This window comes from Hemitrygon akajei, chromosome 7, assembly GCF_048418815.1.
Source record: "Hemitrygon akajei chromosome 7, sHemAka1.3, whole genome shotgun sequence".
NCBI lineage: Eukaryota > Metazoa > Chordata > Chondrichthyes > Myliobatiformes > Dasyatidae > Hemitrygon > Hemitrygon akajei.
In genome coordinates this window covers 29,123,640-29,142,850 of record NC_133130.1, presented here as the reverse complement: position 1 = coordinate 29,142,850, position 19,211 = coordinate 29,123,640, and the positions used below count along the sequence as shown (strand labels likewise).

At 41.6% G+C, this 19,211-nt stretch overlaps 1 protein-coding gene across 2 annotated transcripts in view; it reads right to left on the bottom strand.

Annotated features, from left to right (window-relative positions):
• ryr2a (ryanodine receptor 2a (cardiac)) overlaps window positions 1–19,211 on the bottom strand; it is a 727,422-nt gene that overhangs the window by 161,003 nt on the left and 547,208 nt on the right. For both annotated transcript variants that reach the window (XM_073050574.1, XM_073050575.1), the window contains exons 59-63: window positions 16,553–16,617; window positions 11,615–11,736; window positions 6,228–6,277; window positions 3,843–3,903; window positions 1,021–1,259 (exon numbers count right to left, since the gene is read on the bottom strand). In XM_073050574.1, coding sequence (XP_072906675.1) covers window positions 1,021–1,259; window positions 3,843–3,903; window positions 6,228–6,277; window positions 11,615–11,736; window positions 16,553–16,617 — 537 coding nt within the window. The remainder of the gene's footprint in view (window positions 1–1,020; window positions 1,260–3,842; window positions 3,904–6,227; window positions 6,278–11,614; window positions 11,737–16,552; window positions 16,618–19,211) is intronic.

Sequence of the window (19,211 nt, the reverse complement as noted above, 5' to 3'; positions counted from 1 at the left end):
CTTGTCTGCACGTGTTGAAGATGTTAGTGAAGCCTAATTTGGGATATTGCATGCAGTTTGGGTCACCTACTTACAGGAAAGATATCAATAAGATTGAAATTGTACAGAGTTAATATACAAGGATGTTGCCAGGACTGGTGGACATGAGTTACAGGGAAAGATCATATAGGTTAGGACTTTTTCCCTGAAGTATAGGAAAATGAGGATAGATTTGATAGAGGTATTCAAAATTCTGAGGGTATATATAGGGTAAATGCATACAGGCTTTTTCCTTTTCCCACTAAGGATGGATGAGACTAGAACTAGACGTCATGTATTAAGGGTGAAAGGTGAAATATTTAAGAGGAACACGAGAAGGTTGATAAAAAGCAGGACCTCAAGGGTAATAATCTCTGGATTGCTGCCTGTGTCACGCACCAGTGAGGGTAAGAATAGGAAGACATGGCAGGCAAATCTGTGACTGAAGAGTTGGTACGGTGTTTCAAATTTGCGGATCATTGGGACCTCTTGTGGGGAAAGTATGACCTGTACAAGAAAGGATGGGTTAGACGAGAGCTCCAGAGGGACCAAATTCCTTGTGGACAGGTTTGCTAGAGCTGTTGAGGAGAGTTTAAAGTAGGTTGTCAGGGAATCAGAGTGCAAGTCAGATGATGGAGGTGAAGGATGATGGATGGTGGTAAAGGAAGATGCAATGTGTAGAGACACTGTGAGGAAGGATAGGCAGTGGTAGGGCATAAATGCAGTCAATTGGATGGGTTGAAATACATTGACTTTAATTAAAGAAGCATTAAAATTAAGTGTGATGATGTTAGAGCATGGATCAGTACATGGAATTATGATGTCGTGGCCATTACAGAGACCTGGCTGTTTTAAGGGCAGAAATAGCTGCTGGTTCAGTCAGTGTGCCACTCAAAAGAACATCCACCCAGAGGAAAGGGATGAAGCATTTTATGTTGAATAAGACATTTTTACAAAAAATATCACTGTTGTTCATAAATAACATTAAAAAGAGAACCCTACGGATGAGATCTTCGCCGAACTGGTGTTGCCCGATGTGTTCAAACAGCGATGACAGGACAGGCAGCAGTGCCACCGTGGTGTAATTGATGATCTGCGTCACTCCTTTCGGCTGCGTCCTCGTGTGAGTGAACTGACCCAGTTTGAGATTTTCTATGGTTTTTTCCAGATCTTCTGCTGCACTTTCAAAAAACGTCCGCAGAGCCAGCTTGACAGACTCCAGGCCGGTCTTCATCAGCGTCCTGTGTGAATTGAAACACCTGTTTAGACCTGAGGAAGAGGCAGTCAAGGCCTGCTGAGTTTTGAAGTCCGAAAGAGCTCCTCTTCTTTAACAAAAATAAATCTTCATTGTAGTGTTGTGACATCACAACATTTTAGCTTCTTCCCCTCTGCCAACAGATTTCTGAATGATCCAATCACAAACCACCTCCCTGAACACCACCCAATCCATGAACACCACCTCCCTCTTTGGCACTATTATCTATTTATTGGTTGTTTACATATTTTATAGTAAAGTTTAGTAGTTTTTTTAATATCTTGCATCGTACAGCTGCCACAATACAAGTTTCACGATACACACCAGTGACAATAAACCTGATTCAAAACCCCAGCTTAAGAAAGATGTTATGAAAAGCATCATTTAACACCACCGTGTGACTGGGAAAATCACGGATAAGACTGGTGTGAAATTCCATATTCAATTGTGCCTCCAGTCTTGGGCTTGTCGCATGATCGTGCATTGTGTGGAGAAAATAGTGCCATCCCTTTCCTCCATGAACTCTGCCACTTAGGGGGCTTGTTTACTTACTGCCCGTTATGCCACTGGCACTTAGGGCAGCAATAAAGGGCCTCCATCTCTGTCTGTCCATGCTGAGGCACAGAGATATGGAAGGATTCTTCACAACTGTTTCTGTAACAATTTTGTTTCATCAGTCAAGGTTGTTAGCTCTGAGCTGAACCGCTGAACCCGGAGGACCAGTAGACCTCTTAGTCTGACCTCTACCCTTTGACCTGTTTGGCAAGGATGATCCTACTAAGAGCCAAAGCATTAAGCCCAGACTCCAGTCAACATAGCTCACTGTGCATTGAGAAGTTTGTGGTCCTCTTGGAGGACTGTGGGGCTAACGCAGGACATTAGTTAGGTTCTGGCCAAAGGAAGGAAGAAGCATGGTAGTTGTAGTGGAGAGGGAGAGGGAGGGGGTGAGAGGGGGGAAAGAGGGGGGAGAGAGAGGGGGAGAGGGGGAGAGGGAAAAGAGGGAGAGAAGGGAGACAGAGTAAGAGAGGGGAGGGGTAGAGCGGGGAGAGGGGGACAGAGGAAGAGTGGGGGAAAAGAGGGAGGGGAGAGAGGGGGATAAGAGGGAGGGAAAGCAGGGATGAGGGGAGAAGAGGGGGGAAGGGGAAGAGGAGGGAAAGAGTAGGGGGAGAGGGGTAAGGGGAAAGGGGAAGGGGAAAGGGGAGGGGGAAGGGGAGAGGGAAGATGGGGAGAGTGGGGAGAGGGGGCAGAGGAGGGAGAATGGGGGAAAGAGGGAGAGTGGGGGAGGGGAGAAGGGGAGAGGGGAGGAGGGAAAGGGGGGGTAGAATGGGGGGGAGAGAGAGAGATTGTTGAGTGGAGAGTGAGTGTTAGATCGGAAGTCCAAATTGATACAAATTGTGGCAACAGGAGAAGGGATTATAGCAGGGGAAGGAACATCAGGCAGCATCTGCAGAGGAGAATGGAAAATCAATATCATAGCCTCTTCATTTGGACTAAAAGAGGACAAGGGAGATAACCGGTATAAATAAATGAGGGGTAGATGGTGGATGTGAGGCATATGATGGCAGATGAGGATGAGCGGTTGGCAGATGGAGTTGGGTAGGGGAGGGAAGGGTGGGAATAATGACAGAGGCAACAAAGGGCTGAAATGTTAGGAACACGGTGGGTCAGACATATGACTAGAAAACTAGGGTGTGAGGGGCGAGGGGTCTCAGGAACAACGTGAAGCCCGAACTCTGGTGGTGAAGAAAGGATGCGTGGGATCAGTTGGAGACATGAATGTGGATTCAGACAACATCAGCTGCAAAGAGACACTTAAGGAAGTCAGAATGAACAGCAAGAAGCCCTACCCAACAGGAGATCTATGCCCTAATCTTAAAAGGAACAAAGCAGGTAAGACTGGCCACAATAACTTAAACAGAGCAGGGCTCAAATCTCCAATCAGATTGACTCTTGTGTGAGGCTGAGTGGCCCATGTCATTGGGGAGAACAGGAACAATTTTTTGATTCAGTTTCTGTGCACTAAGTAGATAAATACTGTGTCCTGCTTTGGGCGAGGAGTGAATTTCCTAAGGTTGATGAATTCGAGGAGGAGGGATTGGGCATGGAAATAGCAGCCCCATCCTGTAAAAACCCAGTGCTACAGAAATGCCAACCGAAGCTCCAAAGACCTCATTCTTGCAAGAGGAAGATGGACGTGGCTCAGAAACATCACAAAGGATGTTGTGTCAATCCATGACAGTCACCTGTGAAACGAAGGGGGTTACTCCACCAGCGAGGGCAAGGAATTGGTACCTGACCTGCCCCATGCACCAGGCGAGTGATTGGTGAATGGCCAGGAATCAATCAGCTCAATATAAAAACATTAAGTTTACCCTGAGATTCCAGCTAAAGCTTCTTCCTCTGTCTGTTAAAAGTCACAGGGATCCTGTTTAACTCACCATGGACCAGTTGGGATTGAAGAGCTAGGGACTCTGTCACACACACCTGGATATCCACAGGCCAGCTGAACCCATTTCACTGGAATCATTGTTCCAAGTTTATCTAAAAATCACTAAATTGAATATTGTACCTGGCATCCAAAGTTTGGCCCAGTATGTGAAGACAGTTTACAATTGAGGTGGCATCACTCCCTGTGTGAAAGAATAAGATTGACTTAAATTTCCTGGGCAAAATGGGTCCTGTTTCCAAAGATAGTCCAAAACCTCTCATAGCACAAGATCTACAACAACAAACCATACTAACTGTGCAATAAAACAGAGGCTAAGTACCAAACAAATACCACAACCAGTAATTGTGTAGCTTTTGACTTTCACTCGACAAAACCAGCATGACTTATGTTTAGATACATTACAGGGGATTAAGCCACATGCAGTTTGAATTAAAAATTCGAGAAATTACATCACAGAAAGGGACCATGCTGTGCAGACGTGCAGCAGTTAAATTCAACCTCCCAGCCCTTGGTCCATAGCCCGACAGATCTCAGCTCGTTAAATACTCCCTCGGGTATCTTTCAAATGAGATGAGGGCTTCTGCTATCACCACTAATTCAGCCAGTGGGTCCCAGATCCCAGTTTAATCTTTTCTCATGTTCCTTCAAATCCTTCAATCAATTACCCTCAATCAGTGCCTCCAATGGTTTGTTTTCTCTTCTGATTTTCTGTTTACTCTGTCTGCCTCTCTCATATATCCTTCATTGTTTAATGACATAAGTCTCACATGAAATGTCCTTTGTTGCAAAGAGCATGTCCATAACCTAACAGTCTCGCCTTACAAATAAAATTTGCCAGTCCTGGCAACATCTTGGGCAAATCTCAGCACCTTTCCTGCTGCCATCATATCGTGCCCGGAACTATGCACAGCTCTAAGGCTGATCCAGAGTGGTTGCGTTGCTTTGGAGCTTCTTGTTATAAAGCACTAGCTGAGCACCTACCTCAGCTTCTCAGTTCCTTTGAGCTCAATGGAAACCAAAGCTCGGAAGCAGTGCAGACACGCACTCGTGGCTCTTTGTATCAAATGCAGATGCAATTCTAGACCGTAGGTTCTACCAACTAGTGCAAGGACACAGATATTTTCAGAGGTACACCACAGTTTTTCAGGGTTCGTGTAGTTACAAAGAAGATAGAACAGCACAGGCCCTCACCTCACAATGATGTGGTGACATTATTTATTTATTCATTTAGAGATACAGCACAGAACAGGCCCTTAACCTACTCCAGGATCAATCTAACGCTTCCCTTCCACATAGTCCTCCGTTTTCCTTTCATCCACCTGTCTATCTAAGAGTCTCTTAAATCTCCCTAGAGTATCTGCTTCTATCACGTCTCCTGGCAGGGCATTCCACACACTTATCACTTTGCGTTAAAATAAACTACCTCTGACTATACCTTATACTATACTCCAATCACCTTAAGATTATGCCCTCTCATATTAGCCATTTCCACTCTGCAAAAAGACTCTGGATGTCCACTCTAACTACGCTTCTTATCATCTATACATTCCTTACATAGCATTAACTTCCACTGTAACCCTGTGTCTGCATCTTTAACGAATCTCCTTGATAAACCAGCACCTTATGGATAACTATGTTTGAGAGGAAGTTCAAATGATGTTAACCAGCCTCTCACTGTAACTTTGGAAGCCTGGATACCTGGCCCAAGTAAAGGCTGGGGTTATGGCCAGGAAATACAAGGCAACAGGATACTATGTTCCGCTCTAACCCCCACAACAGGAAATACCCTCACAATTACTGAAACCCTTCTCTTGAGCGTACTTGACGTGTCATGTGCTTACAGATCACCGAGAATCATGTAAATTCCCCAGGCTTCTCACAACTGACTTTCAGTGATCATTTTCAACAGAAGGTCTACTGATCACCATTTTAAACACATTTCCAAATACTGACTGCCTGTTACAGAATGACCATGTGAATGGTCTCCACGTAGAGCAGGGGTTCCCAATCTGGGGTCCATGGGCCCCTAGCTTAATGGTATTGGTCCATGACATTAAAAAAGTTAGAAACCCCTGGTATAGAGGCCACAAAGGGAATAGGGCTGTCATGCATAGTCTTAAATAGTTGTTTTTTAACCTAAAAAAACCAAAAACTGACTCAATTAATGTAAGTATTTGAAAGTCTGAAATATACACAATGGCAGTTACAGACAATACCTGCTACTAATAAGCCAGATAAAATATTATTTTTCTGTGAACAGCTTAGACTACCGTAAGAAGGCTAAGTTTCAAGAAAGCGTCACAAACAACTATCAGTAGTGAGACAGTAGGTGAAGCAAAGGACTACAGGAAGCGACAGTGCTGCTGGTGGAAAGGGGAGGATCCCAGTACTCCTGAGAGCCAAAGTTGTTACATGCGAAGCTCTCCATGCAAAAGGTGAAAACACAGTCAGAAGACAATATGGCGCCGTGCTTCATTCATGCTTCCATTCATGCCTTTTGCTTACCAAACAGTGATATCCTGTTTCTGACAAGCACTCCAAGTTTGCAGAAGAGGCTGAAGTAGAGAGGGGGAAAGAAAGAAAAGAAGGGAAAGAGAAACAGAAGAAGGAAACAGCTGAAATAAAGGCCTACTAAGTATTGAGATAATCATGAAAAAAAGCAACTCCAAATGAACAGTGAGGAACTTTTACGGAACTTTAGAGAAATGTTGCTATCTGGATTATGAGTCTGTAACACAAGAACACAAAAGATATGCAAATCACAAGTAAAGCCAAAAGCAAAGCTTTTATTGAAATGATACAAGCAGATTCTGTGTTAGTAAATAAAAGCTCATTAAAGAAAAGGTATTATTTTGCCTTGATTCATTCAAATTTCACACCACATATGCAGCAGATTTTAATCTGATACATTAATGACAGCTTTTTCCTTAATTTTTTTTCCCAACTCACACTTAATTATCTTAATTCCCAGCACTCTAAATTCACCAGTGTTAACCATCATTACACACTGCTCACTGGCTCAGAACTTGGAAGCATCACCTGTCCCGAGCTCAGCACCCAATGTCCTAAACAAACAGCTATCAAAATAAAAGATGACTAGGGTAGGACTTTCCATTCCTGACCATCCCTGGAGAATGCCTTGGCCTTTGCTTTGTACATCTTCTCCATCATCTGCCAATGACAAAACTTCAGATACAATGTGAACTCAACTTGAATCCCTCTGGACTAAACTTTGATTTGCTTCTGTGGTGGTTCCTCAAGACTAAGGAAAACTCCCTTCCATTACAAGTCTATGAATTCAGAATTAACAAATCGTCCTGTACCTGATCTGTATATTCCACCACTAGAGATTGATTGGATTAGGTGCTGGGTCAAATGATCTTTCAGCTTCTCTATCTACTTTCAAAGGAGACATGAGAAGCGCTTGGAATGTTTTGGATGGGAGAGTGGAGTGAACAGCCTTTCTAGGCTGTAGTTTATTATTAGGGCTTTGAAGGTAAACAGGAGATCCAGAGATACTACCTGAAATGTCACGAGTGAGTTTTAATCTTGCGTACTAGTGACTGCTGAATAAATCTTCCAATTATCTTGGTGTGGTTACCAGTGAGTACGATTGGCTGGAATCTGGTTCAGTCCCATGCGATGAGGTCACTGAAAGCAGCAGGCTCAAAGGGGCATGAGACTTACTCTTGCTCCACTTTCATCTTCACACAATTCACTTCCTGGAAGCATCTCCTTTAACTTGAGTGGTCTCAGGTACGGGATTTACATTTCAACAGCATTGTTATGTTTTTACAGTGAGGTCTGGAATATCCTTGTGGAGTTTTTTTTTCCCAACAGCATTGTGGTAATTAGCCTGGAAGAGGGTACTGGTGTCGGTTTGCCTGTATTGGCAGCCCAACAGGATCCACAATCTATGGGAATGGGAGAAGTAGGACTAAGCCCTATTCTATCATCTAATACCATGATGGCAGATCTTAACCTGGCCTCAACTCCACTTTCCTGCTTGTTCACCAGAACCTTTAAGAAGGTTCTTAAAGGAACAGGATGTATCTACTTCTTCTTTGAAATAGAACTCATTCCTGGACTTGGCACATCTTTACTTTTATTAACAACTATTTCACATTGTATCGGATTTCCAGTTAACCTCTCTGTCAGCAGAGACTCAGCTAGCTGCACGCTCTCCTCTGTGCCAAAAGGCTGTATGTTCAAGTTTACTCCAGAGACCTGAAAATCGAGGCTGCCCTCCAGCATGGTGCTTGGAGACCGTTAAGGCAATGCCTCTCCAACAAAACATAAAGCCCTGTCTGTTCAGTTAATATATTGTCCTGTTAACCTCATATTGCTTCTTCTGATAAAAGTATTCACCATTTACCAAATCCCTTCACTAGATGGCACTCTAACCACATGATATGGAAAGAATTGACTCTCCTGCGATTCATCCTCTGCTTGGAAATGCAAGAGTTTAAATTCCAAAGATTGTATAAAAACTTGCATATTCATATAAAGATCAGATCATCTACAATTCAACAAATTGTTTGCCTGAATAAAAGATGGCTTGTATCTGTCCAAACAAATTGTTTAGTTCTATATTAATGCTTAATTTTGTACATCCCAATTGCAGAGAATCAGGCAGATACTGACTTACTGGCTATAACCTGCCTGCATGAATTGCAAGAGGTTTAGTTGTAAAAGAAAATTGAATAATTGACATCCAAATGCATCCACTCATTACAAACGGAATCAGGATTTAAAAATAGAGATGGCTTTATCACACCTGAATATCCTAAATAGTTTCATTAGGGCTTTAAAGACAAATGTGAAGACCTGACATAATATCTGATATCACCAGTGAACTTTAATCTCCAATGACTCGGATCTGGTTCAATTCCCTGCGTTGAGGCCTTTATGGTTTACATAAAGGGAGAGGGGCAGAACGGAAGAAGGCTCACCTCAAAACCACTGAAGAGATATTGACAACCTGGAGAATCATCTACTCATGGCTTAGTCAGCTATCAAAATTGTCAAATGAATCTTTCAGGCATTCAAAACAATTCAGAAACTTCTGTAAGTTTTGAAAATTTATCAAGAATGTTACAGCCCAAAAAAAAATAGTAAAAAAATTTAAATGAACTCGAACAACTTATATTAACAAAAAACTAATATTTATCCTCTGCAATCACAGTTACTCAGTGAACATAATAGAGAAACTGTCCAATCTGTAAATAATGGAAAAGCAATCTAATCTAAGATGGTGATCAATGGCAACGTTTTGCAGACAGCTCACAAAACCACTAGATATTCCAGTAGTTATATTTCTTCTTCTGTACTGTGATCGCTGCAGTCTGCAATTTCCCTTTTAAAGATGTACTTTTAATATTTTTATGATCTCCTGGAAGATTTGGTGATCTAGACTCTTGACAGTGCCTGAGCAGCCGGGGAGGTCATCGCTAGGGGTGGATGCTGCATTGTGTCTGATAGCGGAAGATAAACCCGGGGTTGGCCCCATTAATATGAACCAATTAAAGCATTGTGCAAGATTAAAGTCACTGAGGATGAGAGCAGAAAATGAACAGGTGTTCAGTGCCATCTGCCTGCGCTTGACTAGTCTTCCTCTCTTCTTGCGACTACCGTCAGGCAGAAGGTGCAAGGGTCGTGAGACCCACGCCTCCAGGTCCAGGAGCAGGCTCCTGGTCAGGCTTCACTCACCTCAGTGTTGAACGGGCTCCACAGATGTGGACTCAATTTCAGGGACTATGCAGTCCGTGTTCCATGTGTTATGTTCACTTCTTTTAAACTATTTGTGCAATTTGTCCTCTTTTGCCAATTGAATAAGTGGCAGTCTTTGTTTTTAGTAAATTCTATCATGTTTCTTTGCTTTGTGAGTGCCTGCAAGAAGATGAACCTCAAGCTTGTGTATGATATACTTGATAATACATTTCAACTTTGAACTTTGAACGAAGATTCACAAATTCCTCACAAACTAAAGACCCACCCGATCATTGCTGTATTCGCTGTTCAGCTTCTACCCCATTTTTATAAGACTTTTAAATGGTTCTCTAGTATGATAAAATGGACTCCTGACTACAAAATCTTACTTACTCTGTAACTGTTACTATTTATTCTGCATTGTTACTCTTTTAACTTGTTTTACCTCAATGCACTGTGTGATCATTTGATCTGTATGAACAGTATGCAAGACATGATTTTCACTGTATCTCAGTACATGTGAAAATAATAAACCATTTGCAATTCTAGATCCAATGTACAGTTCAGCGCATGTAGCTAGTCTGGTCAACTTTCTATTTACTTCACACATTTCCAATCTGTTACCATTTGAGGTGATCTTGCCATGTATCGGCTAACATTTGGTTCCATTGCAAGCTTAACTCAAATCATACTATCTTTCCTGGCTCCCAACAGTGAGAATAAACTTCATTTCCAAAAACAAACTCAGAGCCATAGTTGTAAACATACATTGAAATGTTGGGATGTTTTGTGTTAAGATCTGGTGACATTTCAGGTACTTATCAGGCAGAAAACAGTGCTGCATACTTTAGATGCAGACTGAACTAATTTCAGTCTCAGTTTTGCTATCGAGCCCAGGCAAACTATGTAATGCTCTGCTAGTTTATCAGTTATATATTTTACTTTACTTTATTGTCACCAAACAATTGATACGAGAGCATACAATCATCACAGCGATATTTGATTCTGCGCTTCGCGCTCCCTGAAGTACAGATCGAAGTAAATATAATAAAAATTTAAATTATAAATCATAATTAGAAAATAGAAAAGGGAAAGTAAGGTAGTGCAAGTCAGGTCTGGATATTTGGAAGGTACGGCCCAGATCCAGGTCAGGATCCATTCAGCAGTCTGATCACAGTTGGAAAGAAGCTGTTCCCAAATCTGACCGTATGAATCTTCAAGCTCCTGAACCTTCTCCCGGAGGAAAGGGGGACCGAATGTGTGTTGGCTGGGTGGATCGTGTCCTTGATTATCCTGGCAGCATTGCTCCGACAGTGTGCGGTGTAAAGTGAGTCCAAGGATGGAAGATTGGTTTGTGTGATGTGCTGGGCTATGTTCACGATCTTCTGCAGCTTCTTCCGGTCTTGGACAGGACAACTTCCATACCAGGTTGTGATGCACCCTAGAAGAATGTTTCCTACGGTGCATCTATAAAAATTAATGAGGGTTTTAGGGGACAGGCCAAATTTCTTCAGCTTTCTCAGGAAGTAAAGGTGCTGGTGGGCCTTCTTGTCAGTGGACTCTGCTTGGTTAGACCAAGTCAGGTCATTTGTGATATTCACCCCGAGGAACTTAAAGCTTTTGACCTGTTCCACCTGCACACCACCGATGTAGATGGGGTCCGCTACTCCTTCTGAAGTTAACAACCAATTCCTTCGTCTTGCTGACGTTGAGGGATAGGTTATTGTCTTCGCACCATGCCACCAGGTTCTTAATTTTCTCTCTGTACTGATACTCATCATTACCCAAGATACGGCCTACAATTGTGGTGTCATCAGCAAACTTATATATTGAGTTCAATGGAAACTTGGCTACACCATCATGGGTGTACAGTGAGTACAGCAGGGGGCTGAGTACACAGCCTTGTGGGGCACCGGTGCTCAGAGTGATTGTAAAGGAGAGCTTGTCCCCTATTTTTACAGCCTGGGTCTTGTCTGTGAGGAAGTTGAAGATCCAGCTCCAGATCTGGATTTCAATGTTAATCTAGTATTTGTGCAGCATCCTAATTCTTACTCAACCCCTCACCTTATATACTTCCTGTTAAAATGATGCAAGCCCTTAGTCTGAAATAGCAAAACTACAATGAAAATTTTGACACGTTATTCAGCCCACAACTCATATAGCAAAACATAATTAAACATTACCTTGTTACCATTTCCTTTTCTTTGTTGGATGCATGCCCCCCACTGCTAAGAGGACTACTTGCAGTAGACAGGAAGTACAGACGATGGTTCTTAAAATATTGGTCAATTAAAGGAAGAACGACCTGCAAAAATGAAGAACATTTAGTATGTGTAACAACACAGATAATCACCATTTTTCAATGCTCCTATTTTCTTCCTCTGCAGTTTCTGCCTGGCATGCTAAGTAAGTGTACAATGTACTGCCTATGTTAATCAAAATGGCTTCTTTGTTTTGTTAAAAGTAGGAATGCTTCTTTGTTATGATAAGTGCTTTCTCTCGCAGTTTGTTTAGTTTTAGAATTGCTGATAATGGGGATTGTATTCATTTGTTAACCAATAGGGGAATGTTATTTTGTCTTGTGCGTCTGGGAGCGGGGTTTTCATGGTCTTTACGGGGAGTCGGGAAGAAGACGCCGAAGAAGGTGGACGTGTGCTGCACTGCTCGGTTGACCACCGGGGTGGTCCCAGGTGCAAGGACATGGAGGTCGGAGGAAAGCGACGAGGGGTCGAATGGTTCGATGGTTGAGCTCCAACGATGTGCACTGAACTGACTGAACTCTGATAAATTTGGCGCCTTTTACTTTATTTTCTTTTCCTTCAAATTTACTGTATTGTTGGTACTCATTTAGTTTTAGTAAAATCTTTAAAGTATATTCTATAACGGTATCTGGTGTGAGTTTGATGTTGTGTGTGCAACGCTGCATTAACTTAATTCCCACATCACCTGCGTATAGTGGAGGCGGGATTGGAGAGTGGCTGGACTTTTTCTCCCTAGACATATACCAGCCTGTTGGGCAAGTGTTACATAATCAAAAATTTATTATTGTCTGTAGCACACACAAAATGCTGGAGGAACTCAGCAGGCCAGGCAGCATCCATGGAAAAAAGTACAGTGGACGTTTTGGGACGAGACCCTTCAGCAGGACTGGAAGGGAAGATTTAAACTTCTTCAGGGTGGGTAGGCATACCTGGAAGAGACTTAGCAGTGCAGTAATCCAATTGCAAACAAGAGAAAATCTGCAGATTCCGGAAATCCAAGCTTAACACACAAAATGCTGGAGGAACTCAGCAGTTTAAATCTATGGAAAAGAGTACAGCAGACATCTCTGTCCAAAATAGATGCTGCCTGGCCTGCTGAGTTTCTCCAGCATTTTGTGTGCGTTGCTTGGATTCCCAGCATTTGCAGATTCTCTTTTGTTTGGCATTATTGCCTGCTTTTATTTTGTAATCTTACTTCTGCCTCACTTGACACATTTACATTGAAACTGTTGACTAATCATACCAACTAGTCTCTATGAATTACCATACAGCTAATCCTGAGGTGAAATAGATGGATGACATAAAGTTGTTGGTGGTGTAGACAGTGAGAAAGCTTATCAAAGGCTATAGCAGGACAGAGATCAGATAGAAAGTTGAGCAGAGAGTGGCAGATAGAATTTCATTCTGACAAATGAGAGATGATGAATTTTTGGCAAACTAATAGGAGTAGAACTAATGTAGGTCATGGTAGAACACTAAGGAATGTTGATAAATAGAGGGAGTTTAAGGTCCATAAATCCCTGAAAGTGGCCACACGGGTAAAAACATTGTTGAAGGTGGCTTATAGCATGCTTGCTGTCAAAGGTTGGAACACAGAGCATAAAAATAGGGACATTATGTTGCAAAACACTGATTAGACCAAACTTAGCATATATTGTGCATCACTGGTCGGCATGCTATAGAGACAATGTAATTGTAGAGGAGATTCGCAAGGATGTTGACTAAATTGAAGATTTTTAGTTGTATCGGATGATGTAGTTCAAAGTGCTTTACAATGGGTTAAAAGTACAAATATAAAAATAAAAATAAATGAAAATAATAGACAAAAAGATGTTCATTAAAAGCAAGGTTAAATAAATAGATTTTGAGCGGCCGTTTGAAAGTGTCAACTGAGTCTGCGTCCCTTATAGTTTTAGATAGATTTACTTTCAACGTGATCATGGATAAAGATAGATTTGGTCCTCGGGTTGAGGTTCTAAACTGGAAAAAGGCCAAATTTAAAGAAATGAGAAAGGATCTAAAAAGCATGGATTGGGACAGGTTGTTCTCTGGCAAGGGTGTCGCTGGTAAGTGGGAGGCCTTCAAAGGAGAAATTTTGAGAGTGCAGAGTTTGTATGTTTCTGTCAGGATTAAAGGCAAAGTGAATAAGAATAAGGAACCTTGGTTCTCGAGGGATATTGGAACTGATAAAGAAGAGAGAGATGTATGGCATGTATAGGAAACAGAGAAAATAAGGCACTTGTGGAGTATAAAAAGAGCAAAAAAATACTTAAGAAAGAAATCAGGAGGGCTAAAGAAGACATGAGATAGCTTTGGTAGTCAAGGTGAAGGATAATCCAAAGAGCTTCTACAGGTATATTAACAGCAAAAGGATAGTAAGGAATAAAATTGGTCCTCTTGAAGATTCGACTGGTCGGCTATTTATGGAACCAAAAGAAATGGGGGAGATCTTAACTTTTTTTTGCGTCTGTATTTACTAAGGAAACTAGCATGGAGTCAATGGAAATAAGGCAAACAGGTAGTGAAGTCATGGAATCTATACAGATTGAAGAGGAATAGGTGCTTGCTACCTTGAGGCAAGTCAGAGTAGATAAATCCCCAGGACCAGACAGGGTATTCCCTCGGACCTTGAAGGAGACTGGTGTTGAAATTGCAGGGGCCCTGGCAGAAATATTTAAAATGTTGGTAGCTACGGGTGAGGTGCCAGAGGATTAGAGGATAGCTCATGTTATTCTGTTGTTTAAAAAAGGTTCTAAAAGTAATCCAGGAAATTATAAGCTGGTAAATTTGACATCAGTAGTAGGTAAATTATTGGAAGGAGTACTAAGAGATAGGATCTACAAGTATTTAGATAGACAGGGACTTATTAGGCAGAGTTAACACAGTTTTGGGCGTGGTAGGTCATTTTTAACAAATCTATTAGAGTTTTTCGAGGAGGTTACAAGGAAAGTGGATGAAGGGAAGGCAGTGGATGTTATCTACGTGGACTTCAGTAAGGCCTTTGACAAGGTCCTGCATGGGAATTTAGTTAGGAAGATTCAGTCACTAGGTATACATGGTGAGGTAATAAATTGGATTAGACATTGGCTCAATGGGAGAAGCCAGAGAGTGGTAGTGAAGGATTGCTTCTCTGAGTGAAGGCCTGTGACTAGTGGTGTGCCACAGAGATCAGTGCTGCGTCCATTGTTATTTGTCATCTATGTCATTGATCTAGATGATAATGTGGTAAATTGGACCAGCAAATTTGCTGATGATACAAAGACTGGAGGTGTAGTGGACAGTGAGGAAGGTTTTCAAAGCTTGCAGAGGGATTTGGACCAGCTGGAAAAATGGGCTGAGAAATGACTTACGGAGTTTAATACAAACAAGTGTGAGGTATTGTACTTTGGAAGGAAAAACCAAGGTAGAACATACAAGGTAAATGGTAGGGCACTGAGGAGTGCAGTAGAACAGAGGGATCTAGGAATACAGATTCAAAATTCCCTAAAAGTGGTGTCACAAGTAGATAGGGTCATAAAGAGAACTTTTGGTACATTGGCCTTTATAAATCAAAGCATTGAGTATAAGAATTGGAATGGTATGGTGAGGTTGTATAAGGCATTGGTGAGGCCGAATTTGGAGTATTGTGTGCATTTTGGTCACCGAATTACAGGAAGGATATTAATAAGGTTGAAGGAGTGCAGAGAAGGTTTACAAGGATGTTGCCAGGACTTGAGAAACTGAATTACAGAGAAATAAGTTAGGACTTTATTCCCTGGAGCGTGGAAGAATGAGGGGAGACTTGATAGAGGTATATAAAATCATGATGGGTATAGATAGGGTGAATGCAAGCAGGCTTTTTCCACTGGGGCTAGGGGAGAAAAAAAACCAGAGGACATGGGTTAAGGGTGAAGGGGGAAAAGTTTAAAGGGAACATTAGTGGGGGCTTCTTCACACAGAGAGTGGAATGAACTGCCAGATGAAGTGGTAAATGCGGGCTCACTTTTAACATTTAAGAAAAACTTGGACAGGTACATGGATGAGAGGTGTATGCTGGGATATGGGCCAGGTGCAAGTCAGTGGGACTAGGCAGAAAAATGGTTTGGCACAGCCAAGAAGGGCCAAAAGGCCTGTTTCTGTGCTGTAACATTCTATGCTTCTATATTGATTTTATTGAATGGTGGAGCAGGCTCGACAAGCCAGATGGTCTACTCCTGCTTCTATTTCTTATGGTCTTATGTTCTCACATTTAGGAGCAATATGAAAAACGCTGACCAGCTTTTGAGAGAGATTGCTTACATTTAAGAGACTAGCAGAAAATGACTGAGAGCTCGAGCAGGATTATAAAACAAAAACCATTCTGTGACGTGCTCTGGTCCCCAACCATTAATAGCTTTAAAAATAAGTAAGAGAACTTTAAAATCAATTCTAAAAGGTACAGAAAGCCAATGCAGAGTAGCTAGTGACATGTTCCCTCATCCTGGTTTTGGATAAAAGTCTAGCAGCAATATTCTGAATGAGATGAAGTTTGTCAGCAGATTGCTTTGTAAAGTTTTAAGAAGTGTAGAAATTGGACAAGCTGAGCTTGGTTTCCCTGGAACAAAGAAGGGTGAAGGTTGACTTCATTGAGGCATATAAAATTGTTAGAGGCATAGCTACAGTAATGATCATTACCTTTTTCTCATGGTAGAATTACCAAAACAACAAGAGGGTATAAGGCGAAAAGAAGTGCTTTAAAGATGATTTGTAAGGAACGTGTTTTTTCCACAGAGAGCAGTTAATATCTCAAACTCATTGTCAGTGAAGATTGCGGAATCAGATACAATCAGCTTTGTTAATTTTCTTAAATATCTTACAATTTTTCCCCCAAACACACAGTACCTTAGCAAAGAACTTGATTTCCTGCTCATGCACAAATTTTTCCCCTCTACTTGTGCAACAAAGATCTGGAAGTAAGCATAAAGGCAAGCAATGAGACACACCCCAACTGTTAACATAAATAAAATAGCAACTGTGGAATTAGAAACATCCTTATGTTCAGGTAACAAAAGAAAGCCCAGACATTGCAATTAGTATAATAAATAAACAGAACAGAGATACAGTACATCCTGGCAAAACTCCACAGGCCAGGCAGCATCCTGCACCCGGACTTGGCCGAAACATCGTCTGTTTATTTCCCTTCATGGATGCTGCCTGACCATCTGAGATCCTCCGGCATTTTGTGTGTGTTGCTCAAGATTTTTCAGCATCTTCAGAATCTCCTGTGATGGATATGTACAATTACATATTCTTTTAAAAAATTTACTCTAGCTATATGAATGCTGATCAGAAATTGCAGTGGTTTTCTGCTTTTACAGCAATATTATTTTCTTCCATGACAGCAAAAGGGAGGGAAGTGGTGGAAGGAACAGTGATGTACAAAATTTTGTAAAATACTGGATGAATGTCTGGCCAGTTCAAATTGACAATTTAACTCTTTGTGAGCTTGCAGTTTGTGGAATGTCTGTACAAGTTAAACACTAGGTCTGTTACTGTCGAATGTTTGCTGAAAGCAGCTGAGTTCAGTCTTAGTGTCATGTACCATTAACATGAGGATGTCTTTGAATGACCATTAATCTGTTTTTCTTCGTGTCTGTCAAATGGGTTTATGGGTTCTATTTGGATTCCAGCTTATTGCTTTTATGTAATATTAATGATCTTTACAGAGTAGACTCTTGAGTTTCCATTTATAATTTGGGACAGTTGATGGTTCTTTGACAGACACTGAATATACACAAGAGGAAGAATATTACCCATTGTAAGTAACAATTTCTTTTTATCATTCATTCGTAAGATAGTGATATTGCAGGGGTCACCATCATTTATTGTCCATCTGTAATTGCCTGAACTGAGGAGACGGTTAACTGACAACCACATTGTGCTGTCCAGATTACATTAGGATGGCACTTTTTTCTTCCCAGCAAGACTTGGATGAATCAGATGCCATTTTTCATGGCTTTCCCCTCATTGTTAACATTTCAGAGGATCTGTTCTGAGCCCAGCATGTAAGCGCAATTACAAAAAAAAAACATGGCAGCTTCTTTGCTTTCAGAGAGGTTTTCAAATATGCAGTATGTCATCAAAAACCCTGGCAAACTTCTGTAGATGTGCACCGAGAGTATATCGACTGGCTGCATCACAGCCTAGCATGGAAACACCAATGCCCTTGAATGGAAAGGCCTACAAAAAGCGTTACGGCCCAGTCCATCATGGGTAAAGCCCTACACACCACTGAGCACATTTACACTAAACAAACTAGCAGGAAAGCAGTCATCAAGGACCCCCACCATCTCAGGTCCTGCTCTCTTCTCAGCGTCTCCACCAGAAAGAAGGTACAGGAGTCTCAGGATTCACACTTCCAGGTTCAGGAACAGTAATTATCCCTCAACCATCAGGCTCTTGAATCAGAGGCGACAACTTCACTCAGTTTCACTTGCCCCAACACTGAGATGTTCCTACAACCTATGGACTCACTTTCAATGACTCTTCACCTCATGTTCTCATTATTTATTGCTTATTATTTATTTATTTATGTATTTGCACAGTTTGATGTCTTTTGCACATTGGTCATCTATTGGGGAGGTATTTCATTGATTCTGTTGTGCTTCTTCTATTTACTGTGAATGCTTTCAAGAAAATAAATCTCACGGTTGTATATGGTGACTTATTTGCACTTCGACAATAAATTTACTTTGTACTTCATTTTTCTCTGCAATCATTACTGATGCATTTTATTCTCATTTTAAAATTTGGTTGAACACTTGAATTTAATTTCCCTGCCACCACGGTAGGATTTGAATTTGCTCTAGGATCAACTGTCCAACATCTGGACACTGTTGTATCAACCTAAACATACTGTCCAGATGCCCCAATATTCTGCACACAAGCCTCGTCTGACTCGCTCTCTATAATAGGCACTACTCTGCCAACTGAGCTATTACAGAACCTAAACAATAGTTGTAAATATGGGAATGACAAGCAAAAAATCAACATGAAAGCATTTGAATTTTCATTCAAATTGATACACAGTGTGGTAAGGCCAACACTTATTCTCCAGTCATGATTACCCTTGTTCATTGGCTCACAGGGCCATGTCAAAGGGCATTGATGAGTCAACCATGTTGTTTAGGATCAGGAGTGACACAAACTGGGGAAAGATAGAAGATTTCCCCTATTGAAGGGCATGGTGGAAGAACTCAGCAGGTCAGGCAGCATCTATGGACAGGAATAAAAGGTCAATATTTTGGGCTGAGACCCTTCATCATGACTGGAAAGGAAACGGGAAGAAGTCAGAATAAGATGGTGGGAGAAGGGGGCAAGTGTACAAGCTGGAGGGTGATAGGTGGAAAAGGTAATGGGCTGAAGAATAAGGAATCTGATAAGAGAGGAGAGTGGACCATGGGAGAAAGGGAAGGAGGACGGGCACCAGAGGGAGGTGATAGGTAGGTGAGGTGAAGAGAAGAGGTATGAGGGGTACCAGAATTGGAGATGGACAAAGAGA